The 20,441-nt window shown below is 39.7% G+C and overlaps 1 protein-coding gene across 1 annotated transcript; it reads right to left on the bottom strand.

Annotated features, from left to right (window-relative positions):
- Positions 1-3,886: 3,886 nt before the first annotated feature.
- Positions 3,887-19,338, bottom strand: LOC128115150 (zinc finger protein 431-like). The gene is made up of 3 exons (XM_052745650.1): positions 19,213-19,338; positions 4,155-4,281; positions 3,887-3,951 (listed from the first exon to the last, which is right to left on the bottom strand). The coding sequence occupies exons 1-3, from the start codon at positions 19,336-19,338 to the stop codon at positions 3,887-3,889; spliced, it is 318 nt and encodes a 105-aa protein (XP_052601610.1).
- Between the last annotated feature and the right edge of the window lie 1,103 nt (positions 19,339-20,441).

Here is a 20,441-nt window from a genome sequence, read left to right as displayed (position 1 = left end):
CCACCTGGAAGTGCTCTGCTTTGCGCTGCCCGGTTTATTAAATCTGCAGTTATTAATTCAGTTTGATTTGGCTTACTGCACCAGTGAAGGAGAAACTCAACAACCTGAGATCCAATACTTATCTTTGGTGCACTGGCCGGGGTGAGTAGTCCTTCCACAACCATGAGGTGTGGCTGTGGAAGGCCATTCACTCTGTCTCCCCACTCCACCTTTGCCTCACTGAATGAACAGCTCAGTAAGCCTCCCATTCCCAACCAAAATGTCTTAAAGGTCCAGGACCTCTTCCAACCTGCAGACTGCCTGCTGAGCCACTGCAGTGCCAGGTGACTCCAGCCTGTTTCAGGGTAGAGACAGTCGCTGCCCTTGGAATTCCCTGTGCGAGAGACACTTCACCAGAGTCCACCCCACACACAGCTCCCAGATGTGATTTGTGTACCTGCCCTCACAACCACATCCCCAGCAAATAGCTTGTGAATGGGTACTTGCTGAGTCCAATTTCTGTCCCCAGAAACTCTGGGGTTGTCTCCTCCAATTTGGGGATGCAAGAATACTATCCCCATTCCTTTCTCTTCCCTGTTACTCTGAATCTTGTTCCTGGAGTGTAGTTAGGCCACACTGTGATCCTAATGCCCCTATTCCTCTCCCTCCCCTGTTCTGTTTGTCTGTCTGCCTGCCTCACTCATTCCTGGTATATGATCCGGAAACACTGAAATTCTCCCAGTTAAACATCCATTCTCTTTTTTTCCTGTCTGCTCTCAACACCCTGAACTATTGCATAAAAGTCTCCAGCCTGTTTGTCTGACTGTTTGCTCCCTCATTCTTTCCTCCCTCCCACCAGAGATGCTGCCGACACCACACCACCACCACCACCACCACTAACCTCCACCACCGCCAACACCTCACTGCAGTCCGGGGGGGGGGTCCCTGTTCTTGTTCTCCCCACCCCTAAAATTCTACCTGCACACTCCACCCTTAAACCTGTTCTCCTTCAATACACTCTGCTACACCTTCCTCCCTCCTAAAAATCCCTTTTTCCAAAATTCTCAACTTGCTGCTCTGACTTACTCAACGGGGCAGCATGTGCTGCTACTCTGTTTTTCAGTTTCCCTCTGCAGCGCCTTCTCTGGGATCTGGGTATCAGGCTGCCTGACCTGTGAGGAGCCTCATTAAAAAATTTTGTTTCTTTTAATGATCCTGTTTACTTTTTATGTGTGGTAGAAATGTCTGAATGGTGTGGCCACACATGTGTGTTTCTGACTAGTTTTGAATGCCTGAGTTTACATGTCCTGAATGTGTCTTGCTAATTGGGTATGTTTTAAAATCTGTAAGGCTTGTGACCTCACATGTAAACTGTTCTAAAGAACATCACCAGCTGCCATTTTGCTTGAGTTTAAAGAAATACTTCACCACCATCTTTAATAAGGGTAACAACTTGGACTGGCCCCACCAAGGAGACATTAGGTCTCCAATATAATTTGGGTTAGGATATATTTCTGTTGGAAAATTTCTGTCCTGTCCTAAAAAAAGGTTTATTAAACAGGATTTAAAACAATGCTGCTTTTGATCATTGATATTAAAATACAAATTGTTTGCAATGTTAAAACTTGGTTTTGCCTGATATATCTTAGGATCACCACTGAAAACTACAGACTGAATCTTCTGGGTTTTACTAACATTGGTAAGCTGTAACTAATTGGGTAAACTGTATGTTTAGACTTAACCAACATATGCCCTCAAAGTTAAACCTAAACAACATTTGTCTAGTTTAGATTTACCTAACAGATTTTGTTTCCCCATTCTCAAACACTCAGAGATCTGAGAATATGGCATTTAATATAAAAGCTTTTTATGAGAGACATGCCAACTCCTGGAAGCATCCTGCATCTTCTCCAGAAGATGGATGGCCACAGAAGAACTTCCACCTGGCGGCCTGCCTCAAATGTAACAAAGCCAGCCACACAGTGAAAAGCTGCTTTACACCTTTAACTGCTGCTGAGATCATGTCCAGACTATGAATAGGTACAGCATAGGGGGAACAATTGTCCCACTCTGTCAAGACAGGTAGGCCAATCTCCCCAAATTTCTATTCCACAAAGAATCTGTCAGATCCTCTGTGCTTGGCATCAAAAGAGGTGCTACCTCTGGGACTTGTCGCCCAGTGACCACGGAGAAACTTGGGACTGCCTAGGTAACTGGAAAGCTGGCTCACTCCTGCTCATTTACTTATCCTTCTCACATCTGATGGTGTTTGATGACCAGGGTACTAATAGATTTGCCAGTTTAAAAGCACCCTCAATCCCAAGGCTACAAGCATCTAAGTAGCTCATTAGGACATTTCTTGTTAAAAATAAAGACAGGTGAGCCTCATTCACAGACTCTGTGGTGCAGGATAAACTGGTTTCAGACATAACTTCAGAGGTTCAAAGTTTCAGCTTTGATATATGCAGTTTTGACAAACTGATAAAGCCCTGATTACAAACAGTTTTCAAGGGTCCTTAAATTTCTGTGGATTTTACTGGTCCATTTTAGAGCTAGGTTAGCATTAGAGAGGATATAGAACCCTGGAGGCATGTTCAACTCCCTCCTCCTTCACTCACACAACCACCGTTCTTCAGTGAATTTAGACTTAAAAATATTCATGCCTTTTAACATAAAGTCATAGCTTTGTACTCTGACACCAAGATGTAAATCTGTTCCAGTAGTTTTACAGACACCTGAAGGTTCCTGGGAAAAGGGCTCTGCTACTTTATAAAGAAGTCTGACTTAATGGAAATTAATTTCTGTTCCAAAGCCTATTTTTGACCCCATGAATTTTGGAGCATATTCTGTACGTTCACTCCTTCTGCCTGGGCCAAGGCCAAACCCACAGGGGACCCTACAGATACACCAGCTCCCAGATCAGCTCTGAGGATGCCAACCACCAAAAAGGATGCCAACTGGACAAATACTGACAGGTGGATTTCACCCACATGCCTGCTCATAAAAAGGCTCCATATCTCTTAACTCTTATTGACACATTTACAGGATGGATGCTCTCCAAACATGCCGAAAAATAGCAGATGCTATGGGTCCAGTACTCGTGGAAACATCATCCCAAGATTTAGCATGCCATCTCCACAAGCTCCTGGAACTTCACTGCTGGTACCACGTCTAGAGGCACAAGTAGACACCTACCCAGCAACTGCAACTTTATTTTCCAAGATGTCCCAATTAAGGGCATATCTGCGCTCATGCCTCACTAATTCACCCTTGACTCTTATGTACAACCAGGATACTTCTCAGTTGCATTCTTTCTGGCAGTCTTCCTACTACCAATGGCTATCCCTGTTCATAAGGCCAGTGATAAAAAGCTATTCATTTTTCTCATAGCAATCCGCTTTCTCTGCCTCCTCATGAACAGATGCATGAGGTCTCCTGGATGGCAGCTATCCAAATGCTTTTCCACCCATACCCCTGCTGAGCATGGGCCCACCTGACTCCCAACTACCCCCAACCCACATGGTCCCATGCTAGCAGGAAGTACACAGACTTGAACCTGCAACCACATATACCCAAAAATTTGGGATGTTTAGAATCTCCAGCAGAGGGGACCTCATTCAAGAAAGCCCACCAATGGCAGATCCTGCCCTAGAGATGCCTGGGACCATGCCCATGCCTACTGGCTATTTAAGACCTCGCCCATAGATCTGACATAGGTGCTCTCCTGTTCTGTCTCATGCCTTCTTGAGAGTCCCTGGAGTGCTCTGCTTTGCTATGCTCTGTTTATTAAATCTGGATTTATTAATTTGGTTTGATTTGACTTATTGCATCAGTGATGGAGGAACCCAGCAACCAGAAATCCAGTACTTATCACAGACATACATATAAATCAGCTTACACGTGAAAATTACCTTCCATGTCTTGTAGAATTTTGATAATGTTCTTCAATATTGTGGTCTTCCCATTTGTAACCTAAAATACAGTATCAGAAAATGTGATATATTACTGGAAATTAGGAACAACTGAAATTACTGTCTTGCATGAACCTTAGAACAATGCCTAATATATTCACCAGAACTTTTCTTCTTTATCACTCAAAACTATAGGACAGCACCAATCTCCAAGAAAGGCTTCTTCCCTTAAGTTAAAAACTGACAGAAAGCTCACATTCTTACCTACAATAGTGAGGTTCCAGTAGGTTTCCAGCATCACATCTTTGTAGACACTCTTCTGGGAAGGATCGAATAAAGCCCATTCTTCAGGAGTGAAGTTCACATGCACATCCTCATAGGTCACTGCATCCTAAAGTATTCCACATATGTACATAATAGAAATGGTGAGACTGACTGCACTGTAAATATACACTTCATTGAGAATATATTTACATAATTCTGTGTGCTTGATACATTCTATGACATGGGTCAGTAAATATCAAATGAAATATCAAGAAAGAATGATGCCTTCCATTCCAGTGTCCACAGAATAGAATACTGTAGATGTAACTAATCGTCTTATTAAATAAGAAACACAGAGCCAGTGCAAAGAAAAAAGCCAAGAAATCAGAGCTAAGAGCCTTACCCCATTGCTGCGGCTAGCCTCTTAAGCCAGGAGACCTCATCGAAAAAGGGGCTACTTCCTGTCTGTTTGTCTTTATATAGACTTTCTGTTCTGCCTTCTCATTGGTTGTAAAACCAACCACATGACTTCCTCATAACTCTCTGTTATACAGCCCTCCAGGACTTCTATGTTATTGAGATTAAAGGCGTGTGTCTCAAATGCTGGCTGTATCCTTGACCACACAGAGAACTACATAGCTCTGCCTACCAAGTGCTGGGATTAAAGGCGTGCACCACCAATGGCCAGCTTTTGCTATGGTTCTAATAGCTCTGACCCCCGAGCAACTTTATTCATTAACATACAATTAAAATCACATTTCAGTACAAATAAAATACCACCATATTTCCCCTTTTCTATTTTAATAAAAAGAAAAAAGGAAAAAGCTTATAACTAACTTAAGAAAAACTATATACAAAAGTACAATAACTATATACAATATATACAAGTAATAAATACCTAAACAATGTCTAGTTCATTTGTATTTGACAAATTCAGAGAAAATAATTCCATATTCTATCCTATTATATCTAATTCACATTCTATCCTAATAAATCTTCACCTATAACTAACTAATCTTCAACTCCCTCAGAGACCCAAGAAGGAAATAATATTAGCTAACAAAAATAAAAACAGCAAGTACATGCAAGCAACTTCCAAAAAATTGTGAATTGACAGAAACAGCCAACTGCCTGGACAGTCCTCTAAGGTTTCTCCGCAGTGTTGGAGCATCATCTTCAGCCTATAGGCTTAGCATATCTGACAGACTCATATGTGAAGTAGGACATACACAAGGTCAACAGTTCAACCTCACATTGGGTGAGAGCAGTCTATATACCAGAAACACCTGAATTCCACTAGTGTCATGTCATGATCCAGGATTTTAAATTCTGGAAATTGTTGATTTTTTTTAATTCAGCTGTCCATTCTTCTTGGCTGTGTGTGTATGTGGCTTCATCTCAGCATCCCATTCTTCTTCACATCCCTCTACTAAACGCCATTCTACTATTGAGAGGTGTGAGCGTAATTACTCTTCAAGAATAACTGTTTCATCTACTGTCCCATTGCACTTCAGAACCCATCGGCCCACTGCCTGTTCAGCTGCCTTCAAAGAAAAGGGCACTGTACCTTTCCCGGATTGTGAAGGCCACTTCAGAGATGGTGCCATATTGTCCTGGCCTCATTAGATGCCTTTTGATAAAGCCATAACCACACTTGTTTTGACAAGAATCATTAGTCCTTTGTTTCGTGTCCTGTCTGTCCTGTTTGGCAGTTGATTCGAGGATACTTTGTTGTCCAGTGGCTAACTTTTGCCACAATGAAAGTTAACTCCAATTGCAGTTTTTTCAATGCCAATATTTTCTCTGAAGTAGAGTGGTACTGCCAGGAGCCGACATGTCTCATAGTCATAACAAAAAAGAAAAATTTTCTAAGTTATTAAAACATTTTAAATGTCATATTCTGTAGATCTCTGAAGGGTTTGAAGATAACCTGTCTATCTAAAATATATCTACTCAATCTTGAAAACATATCTAATATGACTACAAGTTCTATTATAATGTCTAACCACTAATTTTCATTTCTTTATATCCTAATAGTTGGTAATAACAACCTTGAAGGATCGGAAAATTGCATTACATGTTAAATGAACAGTAAAAGCACAATCAGAAATATACATATAGCATTTTCTAACAACATAAATTTCAATATATATTTTGTATACAACATAAAACAATCCAATCCAATGTAAATCGAGTTACAACATTGAGAGGTTCTGGAAAATCCATTAATACCAAGAGAATAGCATACAATTCTGATTTTTGAACTGAATTATAAGGACTTTGAACCACCTTACTTAAATTTTCAGATGTGTAACCTGCCTTTCCTTGTTTGCTGGCATCTGTATAAAATGTACGAACTCCAGATATGGTTTTACACCACACAATTCGATCCAATCAGCTCTCTTTATAAGATCAATTCTATCACTTTTGGGATGTTTGCTGTTAATTTCTCCCAAAAAATTACTGCAAGCTTTTTGCCAAGCTTCATTTTCTATCCATAATTTTTCAATGTCCTCCTTAGTTAAAGGTACGACAATTTCTGCTGGGCCTATTCCTGCTAATTGACAAAATCTCAATTTTCCATTCCAAATCAAGTCAGAGATTTTTTCCACATAAGTTTTTAATTTTTTATTTGGTTTATTTGGTAAAAATATCCATTCCAATATAATATCTTCCCTCTGCATTAATATTCCTGTTGGAGAATGCCTAGAAGGTAAAATAACCAAAATGCAATCCAGCTTTGGATCAATACAATCCACATGCCCTTCATGTACTTTCTTTTCTACCAAGGCCAATTCTTTCTCAGCTTCAGGTGATAATTCTCTTGGACTACTTAAGTTCTTGTCACCTTCTAAGGTTTTAAACAAATTATTCAGTTCATCATTTTTTACCCCAACAATAGTTCTTAGATGAGAAATGTCTCCAAATAATCTTTGAAAGTCATTAAGAGTCTGTAGTCGATCTCTCCTAATTTGCACCTTTTAGGGTCTAATTTTTTGTAGTTCTATTTTATATACTAAATAATTAATAGAATCACCTCTTTGTATATTTTCAGGAGCAATTTGTAATCCCCAGCAAGGCAAAATTTTCTTTACTTCTTCAAACATTCTTTCTAAAGTATCTACATTTGAGTCAGCTAGTAAAATATCATCCATATAATGATAAATTATAGATTTAGGAAGTTTTTTACGTACCACTTCCAAAGGCTGTTGTACAAAATATTGGCACAGAGTTGGGCTATTCAACATTCCCTGTGGGAGAACCCTCCATTGAAATCTTCTAACCAGTTGAGAATTATTTTAAGTAGGCACTGTGAAAGTAAATCTTTCTCTGTCTTTTTCTTGTAAGGGTATTGAAAAGAAACAGTCTTTTAAATCAATAACTATGAGAGGCCATCCTTTTGGTAACAGAGTAGGCAAAGGAATTCCAGATTGTAGAGAGCCCATTGGCTGAATTACTTTGTTAATTGCTCTAAGGTCTGTTACCATTCTCCATTTACCAGATTTCTTTTTAATAACAAATACAGGAGAATTCCAAGGGCTCGTTGATTCTTCAATATGCTGAGCATTTAACTGTTCTTCTACCAGCTCTTCTAGAGCCTGGATTTCTCTGTTGTTAAAGGCCATTGCTGAACCCATACAGGCTTGTCTGTTGACCATTTTAAAGGTAGAGCTCTTGATGTTTTTGGAAGATTATCAGTTGTTGTGCCCTGTTCTTGTATGACATGGATGGCTGGTGACCACTCATTAGAATAATATCTTCTAATATTTCTCTCAGAAACATGTCCTAGTTTATGATTTGTTTCTGAGATTGGAGGGATATTAATCTGAGTATTTCATTGAAACAAGTCTCGACTTCACAGATTCATAGCTATGTTAGTCATATATGGTTTTAATTTTCCTCTCTGTTCTTCTGGACCTATACATTCAAGCCATCTTGCACTCTGTTTCACCTGAGATAATGTCCCAATTCCTAACAGTTGAATGTTTACCTCCTGAAGAGGCCAAGTTGGATGCCAAAATTCTGGTGCAATTATGGTAATGTCTGCACCTGAGTCTACCAGGCCAGACAAAAAAACAACATTTATTTTTATTGTTAGTTTTGGTCTTTCTTCATTAATAGAAGTTTGCCAAAAAATTTTCTTTATGTTTTTTCCTGAATTTTCTATTCTCTCTGTTTCATTATCTCGACCAACATGATTTATTACAATAGGCATTTGGTTATTAAGTTGCTTTGACTAGGGGTTTCCTCTACAACTGCAGTAAAGGTTTGAACTGGACTTACTGTGGGGTTCTGCCTGAGGCCCCTCTGGGAGTTTCCTGAAGCTCGAAGCAAAGGATTACCTTGCCTGTCCCTTGTAGATCTACATTCATTCGTCCAGTGTTTTCCCTTACCACACCTTCTGCATACTCCAGAAGGAAGGGGCATTCTGTTGCCATTCTTCCTTGAAGAAACATTGTTTCTAGGAATGACCTGTTTACAGTCCCTATTCAAATGTCCTTGCTTTCCACATCCAAAACATCTAACATTCCTTAAACCTTTTGAAATTGCTTCTCCTACCCACATATCATCTTGGTCATAAGCCTCAACATTAACCGTGTCTCTAATCCAATCTTCCAAAGGTGCAGATCTTGCCTTTAATGGGCTGATTATTCTTTTGCATGTTGCATTTGCATTCTCAAAGGCCAAAGATTCAATTATTATCTGACTAGCTTCTGAATCTGGGACCATTCTCTTTACTGCTGAAGTCAATCTTTGTAAGAAATCTGTGAAAGATTCCTCTGGGCCCTGTATAACCTTTGTAAATGACTCAGTTTTTTTTTTCTGGTTCCTCAACTCTGTCCCATGCATTCAAGGCTGACGTTCAACATAGAATTAGGGTTTGGACATCATATAAATATTGTGTTTGTACTGAAGCATATTGGCTTCTCCAATAAGCTGATCCTGGCACACTTGTATTCCTTTTTTTTTTTCCAGAGCTGAGGACCGAACCCAGGGCCTTGCGCTTGCTAGGCAAGCGCTCTACCCCTGAGCTAAATCCCCAACCCCACACTTGTATTCTTTTATCTCTCCATTGTATTTCTATATTTTTAGCCTCATTATTGAACCACATTTTCCACTGGAGATTTTGTCCGGGTTCAAGAACAGCCTGTGCCAAATCCTGCCAGTCTTTTGGTAGAATCCTATTACAAGTTGACCAGGTGTTTAACATTTGCATTACATATGGGGAATGCAGGCCATAAGATGTTATTGCCTAATTAAATCTTCATAAGTCTAACATTAAAATTGGAATCCAAGTATTTTGTTCATTCTCTTCACCAGGTAGCTGCTGTATGGCTACTGGATAAATTAAGGGTGATTGTGTGAAAACTGGCTTTCTTTCTGTAACCTTATGATCCAATTTTGAAACAACTTCACTGTTAATTTCTTCTGTCTGAATTTGAATTACTCTATGATTCGTTTTTATAGGTTTAGCAGGTTTTTCTAAGACTGTTATCCTGGCACTTAAATTGACTATCTTTTTAAATAGTAAAATGAGGATAACAAAAGTAATAAACTGAATATTTGATCAATATTAATCTTCTCATAGAGTTGTTCCATTGTCAGAGTGCCTAAAATTTCAAACAAAGCCCAATTTTCTTCCAATGTACATAAAAAGCCCATTTTTTTAATATAGAAAAAAAATTCTCTTTTAAATAGATATGTTAATTGACTTACCAAGTCTGCGTAAAACAGTAGAAATCCGAGGGAACTTCAAAACAGCCACCTGGTGTTCGAGGTGTGAATCCAGAGAGAGAGAGAGAGAGAGAGAGAGAGAGAGAGAGAGAGAGAGAGAGAGAGCAAGAAAGCGTAGCCTCTTGAGCTGAGTCAAGCCTTGGCTTTACAGGCAAGGGCCCTTTTTGGCAGGGCAGGCCTGAGTTGTTTGTAGCACCAGCTTTAAGCAAGTAGCAACAGCTGCAGGTCCATCAGACCTGGGCCCGAGCTAGGGAGCCATACCACCCAGGCTGGAAACCGAACCTGCCGCCAAGCAAAGCCAAGAGGTTTTTCGTGGATTCTTGTCACGTTGGGCGCCAAATGTAGATGTAACCAACCTTACTAAATAAGAAACACAGAACCAATGCAAAGAAGAAAGCCAAGAGGTCAGAGCTAAGAGCTAAAACCTTACCCTTTCTCCTGCGGTGGTCCTACCTCTCCAAAAGAGAGCTACTTTCTGTGTTAAAGTCCTTATATAGAATTTCTGTTCTGCCTTCTCATTGGTTGTAAACCCAACCACATGAACACCTCATCACAGCCTGTCTGTATATACCTCCAGGTTTTCCATAATTGGTATTGAGATTAAAGGCATGTGTATCCAATACTGGCTGTATCCCTAACACACAGAGACTTACCTAGCTCTGCCTACCAAGTGCTGGGATTACAAGCATATGCTACTACTGCCCTGCTTTCCTATGGCTTGCTAAAAGCTCTGACCCCCAGGCAACTTTATTTATTAACATACAAGTAACATTTTACTACAAATAAAATATCACCATAGAGACATATGATAGAACATTGTCAGTTTTGATTTGTGCAGGTATATCCATGATGGCCATACCTTCTAGCAAATGAGTGATTACAGAATCAGCTTTTTCAGAACTCAAAGCAGTTGCCCATTAAAATCCTGAATAAGTATTGATGGTATGGTGTACATATTTCAATTTTCCCAATTCTGCAAAGTGAAACACGTCCATCTGCCAGATTTCATTCCTCTGAGTACCATTTGGGTTACATCCTGCTGGTAATGGCGTTTGACTGTAGAAGGAACAAGTAGGACAATTCTTTACTATTTCTTTGGCTTGTTGCCAGGTTATGGAAAAATCCTTTTTTAAACCTTTACTATTGACATGATGTTTTTTATAAAATTCTGAGGCCTCCAGCACATTTCCTATCAATAATTTATCAATCCCATCATTGCCTTGTGCTAGAGGGCCTGGCAGACCAGTATGGGATCGGATGTGAGATATATATAAAAGATAACTCCTTTTCCTGATTGTATCTTGTAATTGAATGAATAGTGAAGTTAATTCTGAAGCATCAGGGATAAATTCTGCAGTCTCAATATGTAATACTACTCTTTCAGCATACTGAGAGTCAGTTCCTATGTTGAGTGGTTCTGAAAACATCCATTAATACCAACAGAATAGCATACAATTCTGATTTTTGAACTGAATTATAAGGACTTTGAACCACCTTACTTAAATTTTCGGATGTGTAACCTGCTTTTCCTTGTTTCTTGGCATCTGTATAAAATGGACGAACTCCAGATATGGGTTTTTCCTGTACAATTTGAGCAAGATCCAATCAGCTCTCTTTATAAGATCAATTCTATCGCTTTGGGGATATTTGCTGTTAATTTCTCCCAAAAAATTACTGCAAGCTTTTTGCCAAGGTTCACTTTCTGTCCATAATTTTTCAATGTCCTCCTTAGTTAAAGGTATGACAATTTCTGCTGGGTCTATTCCGGCTAATTGATGAAGTCTCAATTTTCCTTTCCAAATCAACTCAGAGATTTTTTCCACATAAGTATTTAATTTTTTATTTGGTTTATTTGGTAAAAATATCCATTCCAATATAGTATCTTCCCTCTGCGTTAATATTCCTGTTGGAGAATGCCTAGAAGGTAAAATAACCAAAATGCAATCCAGCTTTGGATCAATACAATCCACGTGCCCTTCATGTACTTTCTTTTCTACCAAGGCCAATTCTTTCTCAGCTTCAGATGATAATTCTCTTGGACTATTTAAGTCCTTGTCACCTTCTAAGGTTTTAAACAAATTATTCAGTTCATCATTTTTTACCCCAACAATAGTTCTTAGATGAGAAATGTCTCCAAATAATCTTTGAAAGTCATTAAGAGTCTGTAGTCGATCTCTCCTAATTTGCAAATTTTGGGGTCTAATTTTTGGTAGCTCTATTTTATATCCTAAATAATTAATAGAATCTCCTCTTTGTATCTTTTCAGGAGCAATTTGTAGTCCCCAGCAAGGCAAAATTTTCTTTACTTCTTCAAACATTCTTTCTAAAGTATCTACATTTGAGTCAGCTAGTAAAATATCATCCATATAATGATAAATTATAGATTTAGGAAGTTTTTTACGTACCACTTCCAAAGGCTGTTGTACAAAATATTGGCACAGAGTTGGGCTATTCAACATTCCCTGTGGGAGAACCCTCCATTGAAATCTTCTAACCAGTTGAGAATTATTTTAAGTAGGCACTGTGAAAGTAAATCTTTCTCTGTCTTTTTCTTGTAAGGGTATTGAAAAGAAACAGTCTTTTAAATCAATAACTATGAGAGGCCATCCTTTTGGTAACAGAGTAGGCAAAGGAATTCCAGATTGTAGAGAGCCCATTGGCTGAATTACTTTGTTAATTGCTCTAAGGTCTGTTACCATTCTCCATTTACCAGATTTCTTTTTAATAACAAATACAGGAGAATTCCAAGGGCTGGTTGATTCTTCAATATGCTGAGCATTTAACTGTTCTTCTACCAGCTCTTCTAAAGCCTGGATTTCTCTGTTGTTAAAGGCCATTGCTGAACCCATACAGGCTTGTCTGTTGACCATTTTAAAGGTAGAGCTCTTGGTGTCTTTGGAAGATTATCAGTTGTTGTGCCCTGTTCTTGTATAATATGGATGGCTGGTGACCACTCATTAGAATAATATCTTCTAATATTTCTCTCAGAAACATGTCCTAGTTTATGATTTGTTTCTGAGATTGGAGGGATATTAATCTGAGTATTCCATTGTTGCAACAAGTCTCGACTTCACAGGTTCATAGCTATGTTAGCCATATATGGTTTTAATTTTCCTCTCTGTTCTTCTGAACCTAAACATTTGAGCCATCTTGCACTCTGCTTCACCTGAGATAATGTCCCAATTCCTAACAGTTGAATGTTTACCTCCTGAAGAGGCCAAGTTGGATGCCAAAATTCTGGTGCAATTATGGTAATGTCCGCACCTTCGTCTACCAGACCAGACAACAAAATACCATTTGTTTTTATTGTTAATTTTGGTGTTTCTTCATTAATAGAAGTTTGCCAAAAAATTTTCTTTATGTTTTTTCCTGAATTTTCTATTCTCTCTGTTTCATTATCCTGACCAACATGATTTATTACAATAGGCATTTGGTTATTTAATTGCTCTGAGTAGGGGTTTCCTCTATGACTGCAGGAAAGGTTAGAACTGGATTTGCTAAGGGGGTCTGCCTGAGGCCCCTCTGGGAGTTTCCGGAAACTGATGCAAAGGATTACCTTGCCTGTCCCTTGTATTGATCTATATATGTTGGTCCAGTGTTTTCCTTTACCACACCTTCTGCATACTCCAGAAGGAAGGGGCATTCTGTTGCCATTCTTCCTTGAAGAAACATTGTTTCTAGGAATGACCTGTTTATAGTCCCTTTTCAAATGTCCTTGCTTTCCACATCCAAAACATCTAACATTCCTCAAACCTTTTGAAATTGCTTCTCCTACCCACATATCATCTTGGTCATAAGCCTCAACATTAACCGTGTCTCTAATCCAATCTTCCAAAGGTGCAGATCTTGCCTTTAATGGGCTGATTATTCTTTTGCATGTTGCATTTGCATTCTCAAAGGCCAAAGATTCAATTATTATCTGACTAGCTTCTGAATCTGGGACCATTCTCTTTACTGCTGAAGCCAGTCTTTGTAAAAAATCTGTGAAAGATTCTTTTGGGCCCTGTATAACCTTTGTAAATGACTCAAGTTTTTTTTTTCTGGTTCCTCAACTCTATCCCATGTATTCAAGGCTGCCGTTCAACAGAAAATTAGCGTTTGAACATCATATAAACATTGTGTTTGTACTGAAGCATATTGGCTTCTCCAATAAGCTGATCCTGGCACACTGTATTCCTTTATCCTTCCATTGTTTTTCTATGTTTTTAGCCTCATCGTTGAACCAAGTAAGCCACTGTAGCCTTTGACTGTGTTCCAGAACAGCTTGTGCCAGCTCCCACCAGTACTGTGGTATAATCTATTATATGTTGACCAAGAGTTTAACATTTGCTTTACATATGGGGAATGCATGCCATAAGATACTATTGCCTCCTTAAATCTTTGTAAATCTAACATTTCAATTGGAGCCCAAATATTTTGTGAAGGAATTTGATTAGGCAACTGCTGTACGGTTACCGGATAAATAAAGGTTGACTGTGTGAAAACAGGCTTTCTCTCTGTAACCTTATGATCCAATCTTGAAACAACTTTACTGTTAATTTCTTCTGTCTGAATTGAATTTCTCTATGATTCATTTTTACAGGTTTAACAAGTTTTTCTAAAACTGTTATCCTGGCACTTAAATTGACTAACCTTTTAAATAGTAAAATGAGGATAAGCATAGTAGTAAACTGCATAATTTGATGAACATTAATCTTTTCCTATAGTTGTTCCTTTGTCAGACTGCCTAAAATTTCAAACAAAGCCCAATTTTCTTCCAATGTACACATAAAACCCATTTTTTTAATGTATAAAAAATTTCTCTTCTAAATAGTTTCCTTTAAAATATCTGATATGTTAAGTGACCTACCAAGTCTGTGTAGAACAGTAGAAATCTGCGGGAATTTCAAAACAGCCACCTAGTTTCCAAGGTGTGAATCGAGAGAGAGAGAGAGAGAGAGAGAGAGAGAGAGAGAGAGAGAGAAGCCACAAATTCTGGCTAAGAGCTTAAATCCAGCTACGTGTTCCCACTTGAGTGGAGTCAAGCCTTGACTCTGTCTTCCTTAAGCTCCAACCATGTGCGTTGGCTTTACAGGCATGGGCCCTGTTCAGCAGGGCAGACCTGAGTTGTTTGTAGCACCGGCTTTAACCAAGTAGCTCCAGCTGCGTGTAACCACTTGGGGCTACAGTCAGTCCAGCCTGAGACCAATCTGACCTGGGCCCGGGCTAGGTACCCAGCCGCCCAGGTGGGAAACCAGACCTGCAACCAAGCCAAGTCAAGTGGTTTTAATGGATTCTTGTCTTGTTGGGTGCCAAATGTAGATGTAACCAATCATCTTATTAAATAAGAAACACAGAACCAATTCAAAGAAAAAAGCCAAGAGCTCAGAGCTAAGAGCCTTACCCCACTGCTGCAGCTAGCCTCGTAAGCCAAGAGACCTTTAAGAAAAAGGGGCTACTTCCTGTCTGTTTGTCTTTATATAGACTTTCTGTTCTGCCTTCTCATTGGTTGTAAAACCAACCACATGAGTGCCTCATAACTGTCTGTTGTACAGCCCTCCAGGTCTTCTATGGTATTGAGATTAAAGGTGTGTGTCTCCAATGCTGGCTGTATCCTTGACCACACAGAGATCTACCTAGCTCTGCCTACCAAGTGCTGGGATTAAAGGCGTGCACCACCAACGCCCAGTTTTTACTATGGCTCTAATAGCTCTGACCCCCAGGCAACTTTATTCATTAACATACAATTAAAGCACATTTCAGTACAAATAAAACACCACCATAGAATATGGCACAGCAGGAGAAATGCCTCAGAATATATACAGAGAGACATACAACCAGAGTAACACTATTTAGTATACATCAACAGAATTTTATCAAAATTATTAACTTCAAGTAAGGATAGACAATAAGGGTAGGTGGTGCACAACTTTAATTTCAACCCTCAGGAGGCAGAGACAGGTGAAATTTGTGATTTCTGATCCTGCCTGGTTTATGGAGAGACTGCCAGGATAGCCAAAGTTACATAGTGAGACCCTGTCTCTAAAAAAAAAAAAAAAAAACCCAAGAAGCACTCAGGACTCACTCAAAATTTCTCCCTAGAGTTAAACATTCACACCAGTTCTATATTTGTCCATTGAACTGTGAAGCTAATAATTCCCTGGAAGCAAAGCATTTTTATTAATTTGCTGTCTAACAGATCAATGAGTTCTCAAGAACATTAGTAAAGTAAATGCTGATCCTAAAACAGTAAAACAAACACCAAAATAGAGGGAGTATAGACAGATGGGTCCACAGATAAGAGCACACATTTGAAAATAATGTAAAGGTGTAAAAACATACAGAAAGGTAGGGACAATATTACACATCGACAATTCAGTGATTCAGCAGATCACTATTAATTTCATGAATGAATGCATTCTGGCCCTGAAAAATGACACCGATGCCAAAGTTCAAAAGTCATGACAGGGGTAAAGTTCAGCACAAGAGCAAATGCCTGACAAGTACAAAAACCTGATTCAATCTGCCAAAAATATGAACATAAAAATATCAGGCAACAAATATGGATTGGCAAGGAAAAGCAATTGCTTCTACTTTACCTTACATTATTTAGGAATGGAGTCTCTACTGTTGGTGATGGCATGCCTACATGAGAAGGAAGGGGGCTGCTCACTTTCAACAAAACAAAGAAATATGGTGAGACTATATTCCTCTATTAAGGCTCCTTCTCCTAAGGAGAAGTCACCAGTTGTGACTGAACGTCACAATTGCAAATGTAAGTCACCAATAAAGGCTCAGACCAAAGACAAATGCTCAAACTCAGCACACTACCTGGAAGATTTTTCATTCAACCCTCAACGTTTTGAAACAGGTCATGACAGGCTCAAGTCAAACCACGATGCAAAATGCATTTAGTCTGATTTCAAAGACCCCATATTATGTGATAGTCCCAATAATGTTTGAATGTACACAGGTGAAAAGGGCTGTTTAAATGCTATTATGTACAGCAGAACCTCTTAAAGGAGCTGTATACAGTTTTTTGCTTGTTTGTTTGTTTTATTTTACTTTTTATTCAGCTTTCTCAGGATGTATGTGGAAATTCCATGCCCCACAATGAAACAACAAATGTACAAGGCATTTTTAGGGGGACACCAGCAAGCTCCCAAACCTTGGCATAGAGACTTATTATTAGTTATGGATGCTTGGCCTAGCTTAGGTTCATCTCTGGCTAGCTCTTTCAACTTAAATTAGCCTGTTTATCTGCCTTATGCTCTGGGGCTTTATACCTTTCATTCTTTCTGTAAATCTTTCCTGCTCTCTCCATGTCTGGTTGGGGGCTGCCAGGCTCCTGGCCCTGGGTGTGTTCCTCTCTTTCTCCCTCATTCTCTCCTTCCTTCCTCCCTCTCTTTCTTCTGGAGCATAGATTTCTGATCCTGTTTATTCTCTCTGCCCACCATCCCTGTGCATACCTCTTCAGCCTAGGTGCTGGCCATTCAGCTTTTCATTAGACCACTCAGGTACCTTAGGCAGGCAAAGTGAAACAGCAACACATCTCTTCATAATTAAACAAACGCCGGATAAACAAATGTAACACATCCTTACATCATTAAACAAATGCAGCAGATACAAATATCACACCTTCACATAAGATAATATTCCACTTCATAAACAAAGGTAACAAATCTTTGTCCAGTTAAGATAATATTCCACAGCATATTACTCTTTCATTTATCCTTACTTGATTTCCCAGGGCATGTGGAGAATACAGAGATAATATAACAAAATACTACATAACCTGTCTTACTGACTCTTCCCTTGCTGTGAAGCACTATGACCAAGGCAACTCTTTTTGTTCTTTTTGTTTTTCCAGACAGGCTTTCTCTATGGAACAGACCTGGCTGTCCTAGGAACTCACTCTGTAGACCAGGCAGGCCTCACACTCACAGATCTGCCTGCCTCTGCATCTCAAGTGCTGGGATTAACAGCAAGCAACACTACCACTGATTTAAACATTTTAACAAATTAAACCCAAAAGACTTCAGTCCAGCAAACATGGAGAGTCACAAATCTGTCTGATCACAGCCCAGACCAGACTCAATTGGGAGAAAATGGGGCCAAGCAACATCTTGTGTCTGGGGACTGAGGAGAAGGTGAACGACCTGGATGACAACAACTGGCTTCAACGGTTACAGTCAGTTGGGGAAACTCGTCCATGGACTCAACTGTCTCTGGTTGGGGTCGTGGAATTCCTTCCTCTGTTCCCTAGCTGCATGGGGCCTACCTGCCTAGGACAAGGGACCATCTCCTCCTACATACATGCAAACCTAAATAAAGAGTCTCTTAAAGGAAAGGGTGTAACAATGCCCATTTAACCACGGAGAGATGTGGACCCCACTGAGAACTGTGCCTAATGGAGGATGGACTTCCTTAGCAGGGAGCAGGACTAACCTTGAGTAGAAAGCAACCATCTGTCTATTATGTCAATATTATATTATGTCAATATTATATTATGAGAGTGCAGAATTGGAGTTACAGATACAGCAAAGACAAATTAAAGTCTAACAATTTATGGTACAAAGTAAATTGCATGAGAAACAAAAATAACATGAGAAAATGTCTTCATGAATGTAAAATTGATCATCACAGGACTGAATCAATAGTCCATAAACACTGTGACACCATCTGACTTCTAACTTTGAATGAAATTGCAATAAAGACTGCAATGAACTGGGCGGTGGTGGCGGCACACACCTTTAAAGGAAGCACTTGGTTGTTTGAGGCCAGCCTGGTCTTCAGAGTGAGTTCCAGGACAGCCAGGGCTACACAGAGAAAACCTATCAAAGGGAAAAAAAGAAAAAAAAAGACTGTACTGTCTGGGAAAGAATAAAGAGATCAACAGAACATGAAAGCAATCTTAGAAATAAAAACACAATAAATATAGAGTCGATTTTGCCACATGAGGCCAGGAATCATACTAAGTCTGGCCTTAATGACACAGGTAAATGAACCACTATGGCATCTAAATGCAAATGTGTTAATGACACACTTTACCCCCTGCACAGAATTAACTGCAGGAGGATCCTACACCTGAAGGTTCGGTGAAAAGTGCAGAACTTTTAGAAGACACTAGGGTAACCAGGGCTCTGCAAGTTAGCAAATCTGCCTTCCCTGCCTACAGTTTTTACTGAATGAAATGAAAAAATGATCACCATGCTCACCATGCCTTGCATGGTGACTAGGATATTTCCGCACAAAGGCTCACACTCCCCCATGCTCTGTGAAGGCGCAAACACCAGCGATAAATCACTCAGAGGTCCTGCTTCTGCCTGGGTGTTGCAGGGACCTCAGGGGACCAAAGGGAATCACTCCAGACACCGAATCCTGACGCCATTTCCACAGCCCCAGGGGGGACCCCACACTGGCTCCCGTGGCTTCTCCCCACGTGGGACGGTGGCCCCTCACTCACCATGGCCGATTCCCTGCTCACCCGATCGCCTCATGTCTCCCAGCAGCCAGTTACAGCCCAGCACACAGAACAGGAGATCCACCTTTAACCACTGAGCCACAGATCTTCCTGCAGGGCAGACCGGAAGTGCCCACCCCATTCTGATTGGCAGTCCATCTGGAGGTCCTGACTGGCTACTGAGGCCTGAGTGATCTAAACAGCTCTCTTAGGGACAGTGCTGTGAAGTGAGGGAGCCCAATGATTGGCAGCCCTGGCTTTCACCCCAGGCACAGAACTGTAACAGCCCTGTAGAGATTCACATTGATGCACAACTTGGGGCTGGACTGCAAAGTCTTTTCCTGAATTATTCCTGCGCTCAGGAGGACTCTTTTCTGGAGAATTAGGTTTTGCTACGAACTGAGAAAGGACGAAGGAATCCCGCCACTTTCTGGGCTAGCAATACCTCAGGCGTGCTGTAGAAAACGCGCTATGATTTTCATTTTTGTAAAAAAAAAAAAAAAAAATTATGATTAAAAAAAAAACACCTATACACTAATATGCATTCTCTTAAACTGTTATTCTGTAGAAAAGGCCCATCAATATAAATACAGGATTTAGAGAAGTAAACCCTACAGAATCAGAGTGATCTTTTTACTTATATCCATATTTACTAGAGAGCCTCAGTACTCTAATGACTAAATTATATATAATTTATTTAATTAATAATAAAAAGAGAAATTTATATATTTTTAATTATTTAAATAATAAATATATATGTTATTGCCCATTTGACATAGGAGTTTACTGCGGTGATATTGTATCCTCCAACATATTCTGCACCCTAATAAACTTACCTGGGGTCAGAAAACAGAACAGCCACTAGATAGACATAGAGGCCAGAAAATGAGAGCACACACCCCTTTAATCCTAGCATTCCAGAGGCAGAGGTCCATCCAGATCACTGTGAGTTCAAAGCCACACTGGAAAGAGCCAGGCATGGTGACACATGCCTTTAATCCCAGGAAGTGATGGCAGGAAACAGAAAAGTACATAAGGCATGAAGACCTGTTGTGGGATGTTCTGTATGGCAAATATGTTGCTAATTAGTCAATAAATAAAACACTGAT

Source organism: Peromyscus californicus, unplaced genomic scaffold, assembly GCF_007827085.1.
Source record: "Peromyscus californicus insignis strain IS unplaced genomic scaffold, ASM782708v3 Scaffold_1__1_contigs__length_55948999, whole genome shotgun sequence".
NCBI lineage: Eukaryota > Metazoa > Chordata > Mammalia > Rodentia > Cricetidae > Peromyscus > Peromyscus californicus.
The sequence above is the reverse complement of the archived record's forward strand: the minus strand, read 5'-3'. Positions and strand labels throughout refer to the sequence as shown.